General features: G+C 42.6%; 1 protein-coding gene across 1 annotated transcript; it reads right to left on the bottom strand.

The window, feature by feature from the left end:
• Nucleotides 1-1031: 1031 nt before the first annotated feature.
• sypl1 (synaptophysin-like 1) lies at nucleotides 1032-8380 on the bottom strand. The gene is made up of 6 exons (XM_028425078.1): nucleotides 7932-8380; nucleotides 7657-7850; nucleotides 4194-4312; nucleotides 3915-4119; nucleotides 3641-3832; nucleotides 1032-2978 (listed from the first exon to the last, which is right to left on the bottom strand). The coding sequence occupies exons 2-6, from the start codon at nucleotides 7726-7728 to the stop codon at nucleotides 2847-2849; spliced, it is 720 nt and encodes a 239-aa protein (XP_028280879.1). The 5' UTR covers nucleotides 7729-7850; nucleotides 7932-8380; the 3' UTR covers nucleotides 1032-2846.
• Nucleotides 8381-9696: the final 1316 nt, after the last annotated feature.

The following is a 9696-nucleotide window of genomic DNA, read 5'->3' on the forward strand; positions in this document are numbered from 1 at the left end:
AATGATACAGCCTACAGCTCCTATTCAAACACATGCACACGCAGAGTGACTCAAAAACAATGGGCTTGTTTCAATGAGGTCATCTGGGTCAATCTGGAGATAACCAGGAAACACTGTTTTCTTGTCTTCAAATGCATGTCAGCAGATTTGAAATGAAATGAAATTCAATTTTATTTATATAGCACATTTTACAACCCAGACCCAGAGCCTGAACCCCTTTAAGAGCAACAGTGGCAGGAAAAACTCCCTTTAACAGGAAGAAACCTTGAGCAGGACCCGACTCATAAGGAGAACCTTCCAGCTGACAGTCGGCCAGGTAGAGGAGGAGAAGAAAAGGTAGACAGGACAGAGAGGATGAAGGGGAGAGAGGAGAAGAGGTAGACAGGACAGGGAGGATGAAGGAGAGAGAGAGGAACAAACATGACAGGTTGTTGATGTTGTCAAGAAAGATGAAACAGTGATTATATTATAGTGGCTATCTATATATATAACCAGTCCATAAATAGTAATAGTAATTTAATAGTGATTAAAACAAACATGAGCAGCAGAGACTGGTGTAGTCAATGAGCACAGGAATATCCAGAGGCCGGACTGCAGGTCTGGAGGCAGAGAGACCTTGCAAAGAGAGAGAGAGAGAGAGAGAGAGAGAGGCACAAAACACGAGGAAGACAGCAAACAGATTATGACATGAAGCACCAGTATGAACCAGACTAATGAGAGAGGAGAGGTCAGAGGTCAGACGGGGGATTTGAGGGAAACTGCTCAGTGGGTCATGTTTGTGCCCCCCGACAGCGTAGGCCTATAGCAGCATAGCTGTGCTAAAAGTTAAGTTTTATCAGCCCTATGATGCCTGTTATACCTGTGGCTGAGGCCATGTCGACAAGTGCCTTTACCTATTAGCTTTGCACACTATGTTTAAGGCTAACTATATGCTTTACTAAACAGAGTGCCTGAAAGGCTCATCCTCCCATTCTACTTTTATGAAATGATGATCTGCTTCCTGCCTGCTGCCTGCTTACAAACACCAGAGATCAATGTAAAAATCATTTATTTTTATTGAAAAACAAAGAGTACATAGAAATTGTGCATGTCTCTCCTGAATAAGACAATCTGGCAGGTTAAATGCATAAAGGAGTCATAAAGAAAGCTATAGCAGACTGGATGGTGTTTACAGGAGTGTGGAGGCATATCCAGTACACCATGCACACACACACACATTTGATGTTTCATTTGTCTTTGGGTAAAAGCTACAGGATTCCTTCTACATGTTTTACTACATCAATAAAAAAAATCAGAGACTACTCAAACTAAACATCTACATATATTGAGAATGAAAAAAATTATAAAAAAACACAACACAGTTCATAAACCACAACACCAGCACAGCATGGGTTCATCTGAATGATATGCAATAGGCTCATACCGGAAAGACAAAAGATAGCTTTGGCAGAATATCTTTCAGGTATGAAGATAAAAGCGAATGAAGACATTTATAACATTGAACAGGATGGTACCATAAAGACTCATCCTTTACCTGGTACCATAGAAAAAGCTGTGGCCTGAACAATGTCATCATTGCTCACGTGTTCTTCATGAATTCACACTCGCAGCACTTAACACTGCACCAGTGCAACGTGCATGTTACATTCCTACGACATCTTTGCGTTAGAGGCCACTTCACAAAGCGTAACAATGAACAAACTGCATTTACTGCCGTTTGCAATAATAATAATTGATGAGGTCCTGAACCACCTCACCAATAAACTGCATGAAAAACATTTTTTTGCAAAAGAAAAAGTCGTTGTTGCACTTACTACTATCTGCCACTAGACGGTAAATGCCTTCATTCTAGTTTAAATAATTTCTTCCGATCTAAAAACATACAAAAAATGTGAAAAAAATTAGATTTAACACATATTTCACAACCTGTTTTTCAATGTATTTCTCGAGAATAAATGCAATTTTCTAAGGCAAACATGGATAATTATAGTTTCTTATCCTGTTTGAGTTTACATGATGTCTGTTTTAAAGATCATTCTGTGAAGCTGGGGACACACTACACGGCTCAGTCTGAACAGATTTTGAAAAGACTAGGAGGACACACACACACACTGGCTTCAGCAGAGTTGTGTAAGATGATGGAGGGTCACACACTTAACACCTGCTCCTGATGAGGGACTACAGTCTACAGCATTTATCAATCCAACTAAAGACAACTGAACACAGCAAACTCTGGTGATGGCAACAGTTTCGTACATCACCAGACACATGACGACCCCAACTAGTGCAGACTGGACAGTAACCTGTGGGTAAAATCAGGGAAAGAAAATGGTGTAGTGTGTCCCCAGCTTAAGTCTCTCGCTGCTGACCAGCATACATGATGTTCCCAAAATGAGTAAAATATAAATATTACTACCCTCTCTGTTACCCTGACAACCTTAATCACATTGTTGTCTCTGCGGGGTACTTTCACTAAATCTTTCTCTGTGTGCTCCGAGATGTTTGAAAGTACCTTACATTCATCAGTGTGTAATTTATCACAATAAAACTACAATACTGTCTGTGCATCGTCTTCTCGTTTAAGACTAAGAGGTGCTTAAAAGGCAGCATTGGTGATCTAAATGTATCGTATGTGGGACAGGTATAAACATCAAGGCACTAATTTCAGGGGAAATTTATCATAAATGTGCAAGAAAAGATTTGACACCGACTCATTTTGGGTAAAACTTTGATCCTCTCTGTGTACTGCACATTATCTACCATTTTGTTTGTATTCATCATTTTCTCTGTGTGTGTCAATGTCTGTTTTTGTGTGTGACTGTCTGTGCTTGTACTGTCTGTGTGCATTAGATTGGTGCAGGGACCTGCTGCCTTCCAGGTCCAGGTTGGGAAGAGAATTTCTGGGAGTGCCAGCGCGTCTCCTTGTACACAAACCAGGCGTTCCCTGCCCAAATGAACATGTTGAGGTAGCCGAACACCTGGAAGAATAGAAAAAGCATGGTTAACACCAAGGCTGCAATATGGGCATGCTCTGTGAGGCTATAGCTGCAGCCAGATGCTGAACATCCTGGAAAGGGCCCACATCTTTTCTACTGGATCTGGATCTGGATCTGAAGGCTACCTGCTGCGTCCATACCCTAAGGCTCCAACAATCGCCCTGTTAGCAGTATCACAGTCCACCAAAACTCGTTGTGGAAGCAGGAAGCTCACACAAAGCAGTTAAAACTGAAGTTTTTAACACTTCATGGGCAACACATGGGCTTTGTGTTCCAGCCCTGGATGCTGGCACTTGGGTTCCACACAAAGACTGAATGGTTTAAAATAGCAATGCTATGAACTCCAGCACAACACGATCTTCCAGAGGATGATGAAAAATGATAAATCAAGACAAGAAGGAGAAGAACATAGACCTTCTGACATGTTAACTGATGCTGTGACATAAGAGTCATGGTGATAACAGGGTTAAAAAGACTACATTTGTTCTTGAGGATGAGATGTGACCCATTTTGAGCAGAGCCCAACAAAAGTGTCTCATGACTTTGTGTCATGTTACCACTGCAGTGTTACATAAAACAAGCTAATGAGCCAGAATCCATTTATTCTAAAACTGATGATGTGATACATCCGGCATTCTTCTCACCACAGAGATGTTGAGGGTCCGCATGTTGGCGAACTCCGAGACCTCACAGGTGACGTTGCTACCCTTGCATAGCGCCAGAGTGGCACTTATGCCGTCTGTGTCGGTGGCGTCCTTAACGTTCTGCAAGCCCTTTGCCCAGGCCGACGAACAGACCAACCAAAAGAAGACCAGGATCGCTGTGATCACAAAGTCCTGGAGCGAAGGGAGAAGATGTTAAGAATCATTTTACCCATATCTTTAAGCTTCTTAAGCGAGAAATAAGACTTATACTCACAAAAATAGGCCCAAAATCAGAGTCCTTGTAGACGTGCATGTAGCCTAAGTAAACCAACAGAGCCACCATGCAGTACAGGAAGCAGATGATACCGATGCCCACAAAGAACTCAGCCGAGGAAGCAGAGTCTCCCACCAAGTGCGTCGTATTGACAGTTTGGTTACAAATGGTCACGTTTCTCTCAACCAGCGGGACCTGGCTCAACCTGGCCATGATAAAAAGAATGTATACAACAATAATTTAATGAAATGCTATACTGTTGTCACCAAGAGCACCAACCTGAATGGGTAGTGAAAGTTGGCGTTGAGGGTTTCGTTCCTGCCATCACCGCAGAAGATAGATATGATGTTCCTACCAGAGAATCCACCACAGCTTCCAAAAGCAAAGATGGCCGTGAGCTGAAAGAAACATAGACAAAAAGAGACAAAAAGAAGAGAGTTAAGAAGACGCAATGGCTCCTTTTGTGTAAAACTAAACAGAATGGATAGAGAAAACAAACTCTCCAGCATATTTCCATTTCATTTTTTAACTTACATAATCCGAAAAAGATGACTGTTCTCTTACAAATGTGGCACTAATGCTGCCATTCAGCCCTTGAATTCTTTTCTAGCAGAAAAGCATCTGATTCAGCGTGTCGACCATGTGACACTAATACTCCCCTTAAAGCCAACACAAACAGAATTCTTTGAGACAGGGTGGCTGCCACTAACCACAAATCCTACGACTGCAGCACCGGTCAAAAAACAATGATGGTATAATTCATATAGCATAAAAGCTCATTAAAAGTAAAGTAAGGTGATATGGGTTCTGAAAATCACAATATACTGCTGGATAAGAGCTGGAAAGAGTAAAACTTAAAGACTCGGCCTCTCAGTAGAGCCGTTAAAATCAGAACAACGGTGTTGCTGCTGCACAGGGAGGCTGTGGATAGAAAATTTACAATTAATTTACAGCTGTACAAGGAGTACTTTTAAAGCTAAGAACCCTTAAATGCTGTAGAACCTAATTTGAGTTTGATAGCAACCTGGATTATCTGCTTATCTAGCAGAAACAGGGGAACATTAGCCTGTATTTAGAGTTATAGTTTAGGCCAGTTGTGTGCTTTCCAAATCACAATAGCAACACACAGGACAACAGCAGAAACGGCTGTTTAGGTAAACATGTTCGAGGTGGTTTGCACGTTCTCCCTGTGCCTGTGTGGGTTTTCTCCGGCTTCCTGCCGCATTCTAAAGACGTGCTGAGGTTAATTGGTCACTCTAGTTTGCCCCTAGGTGTGAGTGTGATTGGTTGTCTGTCTGTATGTTGCCCTGTGATGGACTGGTGACCTGTCCATTGTGTACCCCGCCTCTCACCCGTAGATGGCTGGGATAGGCTCCAGCCCACCGTGACCCAAAGCGGGGTCAGATAATGGATGGATGGATGGATGTTTGAGGCAAAGGAGGAGGAAGATGTTGCTACCCTCAAAAACACTACTGTGTGCGATTTTATGATGGCAAACACAGATAAGGAAGGAATAATAGACAGGAAGTTAATGACATCATAAAATGCACACAACACGTGACATGCAGCTCAGTCTGTTTATCCAGCAGAGCATGCCGAGCACAACATTTACAAGAAACACTTCAAGCTGACCCTTTTAAAATCTGTTTTATCAGCACAACCGTATCACACATGTTCACACTGAAAAATGCACACCAAAGGGACAGCTCAGCATTGGCTTCGCACCACAAGACTCACACACACACATTCATATACTGTAGATCTCACCCCCACACACACACACCTCGAGGCCTCTCTCCAGATGTTTCTCCAGATGTCACTGACTGCCACTTCCTGTTTTTCTGGCCACACGCACACACACACACACCAGAGTGAGCTACCTCTCTCACATCTGACTTTGTCACTCCCTCACTATGAGGACACAGAGCAGCAGCATGAACTAAACACACACACATCAGTGTTTGGGTTCGTTTACATTTGCACAACATAAACACTACACTGCACAAACACTGTCGGGACTATTTCGTCATGATTCCAGATTTACTATTTATCCTCATTTAAGCTACTGATGGCACCTTTCTGCCAACACGGTGACTGCCAAACCGTGCAGACACACAGCTTCCCAGTCCTTTTTTGTGCTGGCCTATGCAAACAACACTAATTTATGGACATTCCTGAATACATAATGACTCTGTCAGACACCATGAGCACACACACAGCGACCACTCATAATTGTGTCGCTTACAAAGACCTTCTCTCTGTCTCTCTGGCGCCATCACAGCTCCACAAAGACAGAAAAAGGCTTTATTATCGTAATCGCCGTGTTGTGTTGTCAGTGGGGCAGCCTTGTATCAGTTGTTACTCCAAATGCTCCTTCCTGTTTACTAATGTGTGGAAGATAATATCCAGGGAAGTATGAGCCTTCAGGCCATGCCACTGATGTCCCAAATCCCATACTTTCCCATCATGTTACTCAACAGCTTGCACAGTAAATGGGTACCACAGAAAACATGTGAGCTTATACATTAATAATGGCTGTTTCTGCGTGATCATCGGCCTTTAAGCAAGATGCTAGCTACCATAAAAACTGTGTGGCTCCTAATAATGAGACAAAATATGTCGGTGGAGACAACAGACAGAACAGTTGGAATCTGGAGACACCCTGTGCAACAGGGGGCCACAACCACCGGCCTCTTCACCCACCTTCACCTCCACCTGCAGATTTCACCACAGTTGCAGTAAGTCCTGTTGCACCGAGTTCTCAGTTATTATGGTGTCAATGTAGAGAATTTAAGGTCTGCTGTATAAAGCAAAGACGCCATTAATAAATGGATGGATGAATCTGACTGATATTAATATTTGTTTTACTTATTTTTGTTTAGATATCACAATATAGGAAGAGACTCTAAACAATGCTTGAGCTATTTTTTATTCTAATCTCTTCTAGTAAGATGTTTATGAAGCATTAGTATGAATAGGTCTACATATAAAACATCTGCACTTAGTTAAATCCGATGAGTAAAGCTCCATTGTGTGGGTTCGTATTGCCGATCAGTCTATTGTGGATAAGAAAGTATGTTGTATTAAATAAGGGTTGTATAAGGGCAACACTTTCAGACATGCTCTGAGTCAGATGACCGAGTGTTACTGCAGCTCTATAGCTCTGCATGCATGCATGCGTGTGTGTGTCTGTATTATGAGAAAATAGAACAGCTGAGAGAAAGTGTAGCTGAGCTGGATTCCTATGACCCAGTTCTGTAGAGCAGAACTGATTACTGGACTTTTCATAAGAAACTGTTGAATGTTCTCCACACACACACACACACACACACACACACACACACACACACACACACACAGAATGTTTCAACAGAGGTAAATAATTGGTGAAAGATGCATTAATCTATAACTGCGCCATGCACGGATGTAAATGTGTAATTCTCAGAGGCCTAGTTTGGAGAAAAATCCTGTGTCCATGTCTTTTTGTCATGTATTGATCTTATAATTATGAAGTCATGGTAAGACTTGTGTTAAATACAATGCACTTACTTACATATCAAATGATTGTTTAGATTATTCAAGGTCCTTTCTGATGCGTAAAAGTCGCCCGAAAAACGGGAAACTCCAAGGACCAAGGAAGGATTGAACCTCCCTCTCCTCTGGGTATAACACACACACACACACAGAGAGAGAGAGAGAGAGAGAGAGAGAGAGAGAAATAAAATATATGCATCTAACTTACCCACTCCACCAGTTTGACGAAGCCCAGGGGCTCCTTCAGGGGCGACAAGTTCAGCCGAAATCCGGTCATCATGATTGCGCTTCTGATCTAAAAACCGTTTATCCGGATGTTCCTAGAGTGTGGATGTTGGTCCAACAAGGGAGGAAAAAAGTGTGGGAGTTGTCTCACTGAGTGACGTGGTTTCACTGCTAACGCTGCAAAAAGATCAGATTAAGATGTTTAAAGAATTCCATCCGAGCAAAAAGAGGACGTGAGGATTAGATCAGTCTACTTACCGAACACAGCCTGTTTCAGTGATTTATAAAGACCAGTGTCGTTGAGGGAATACTTCTTGCAGTGTAGCTTTAAAAGAAGAACTCCTTGCGCTTGGCTTAGTTGTGATGCGCAAATGAAGTGCGTAAAGTGTGCCAAAAATGTTTCTTCTCTTTGTGGGTATTCAGATCTACTAATATGTTCCACACTGCTGTAAGAAAGTTTGTTTTTTTTCCGCCCAGTTCTGAAGAAAAAAAGTCCCACAAAGGAAAGTTTGAATATCGTGCAGCTGTGAACCCTTAGGGGATGTTTAGCGCTGAAAATCCATGCAAATTAACAGGAGACTCAGTTCCGCACGAAAGAGTTCCAGTTAACTCAAAGGTATCGGAAGTGTCCTACGGAGTCTTCATTGGGTCCATCCGCTGGAATATGGAGGCTGCCTCCTTCTCCTTGCTGACTTTGCAGTTACTGTGTAACGCCTCTCTGGTGCTGACTGGGTCATATGACTCTCAGAGCGAGGCGCAGAAGAAGAAAGAGCTTTACCTCAGGGATCAGCAGCAGCAGCAACGGCGGCTAATCAAGGTTTACTTCAGCTAGATGACTTGATCACGTGTCCTGAAACACTACTAGTTCACTATTCCCAGAGGTAAAGTGGAAATACCAAGACTGTAATTATAGAACTAGATGTGTAGGGAGGTTGCTGTGATAAAGTGTATTTAGTATTGGACTGTAAATATGATGTTAATATATGATCTTAATCTTAATGTTACAGGCATCTGAATAAGAATGTGTGGCTTTAAATGTACATCTCTTGGAAGTAAAACAAACAAGACTGACCAAAAATTGATTAACTAACAGCTGTCAGTGCCGATATCTGCTGAAATTAAGCTTCTAGCTACAAAACCATTGTGCATCACTCTGTAATGCCACTTTGTACCACAGGGTGGAGCACTGAACCAAAAGCTGTGCTCGAAGACTGTAAATAAGATAACATGCCCCTCCTCCTCTGCTCATTCTAAAAAACTGAGGCTTAATTGTGCTGCCACGTTGGAAAAAGACTCCATCTTTAGTGTCGGCACAGTCTGTGCAGACAGTTGTCAAGGCTGGGGGTGGGTGGGGCAATCAAAGGCCCTGTTCACACTGGAGAAAGTCAGTCCAGCTAGAGTAGGATTGAATCCAGATAGCCTTTAAGCTGGATACATTCAGACCTATTTTAAAATCTCACACACGCATGTCCACACTGAATCCAGCTTAACCCAGCTTGTTTGTTGTCCTCCAAACCACTAGGCACCGCCTCGTAATATACAAAGTGCATTCAGGCCGCATTAGGACAGCGTGTGCGCATGTGTCGTGTGTTTTTTTTTTTTTTGTCCTTTTGTCCTTTCTTTGTTTTTTGATTCAAAAAGCAGTTTATTCCTTTGTAGCCCCGTGGGACTCGGGGCAAAGCTGTTGTAGTTCGACAGTTGTTTATATACGGCTTTTGTACACGACCCGGACACTGTCCCCCTGAAACAAAAGCCTAGCCGCATTTTGGACTTAGAAAAAAACTATCCGGATATATCCAGATACGGTCCGAATTCTGCTCTAGCCAGATTGATTTCCTCGGTGTGAACAAAGTCAAAATGTGTTGGGCCCACACTTAGGGTGCCACTATGTCTTCCTATCTTCATATACAGTTCATGGATGTCTGTGACGTCTCGCAAAAGGTTTCTCGAGAGCTGTTTTAAGTCCTTGTGGAGGAGGAGGCACCATCGGTATGTTGGCAGCATCATAGTTCACCTTAACTCA

The sequence above is a fragment of the Parambassis ranga genome, chromosome 2 (genome assembly GCF_900634625.1).
Source record: "Parambassis ranga chromosome 2, fParRan2.1, whole genome shotgun sequence".
Lineage (NCBI taxonomy): Eukaryota > Metazoa > Chordata > Actinopteri > Ambassidae > Parambassis > Parambassis ranga.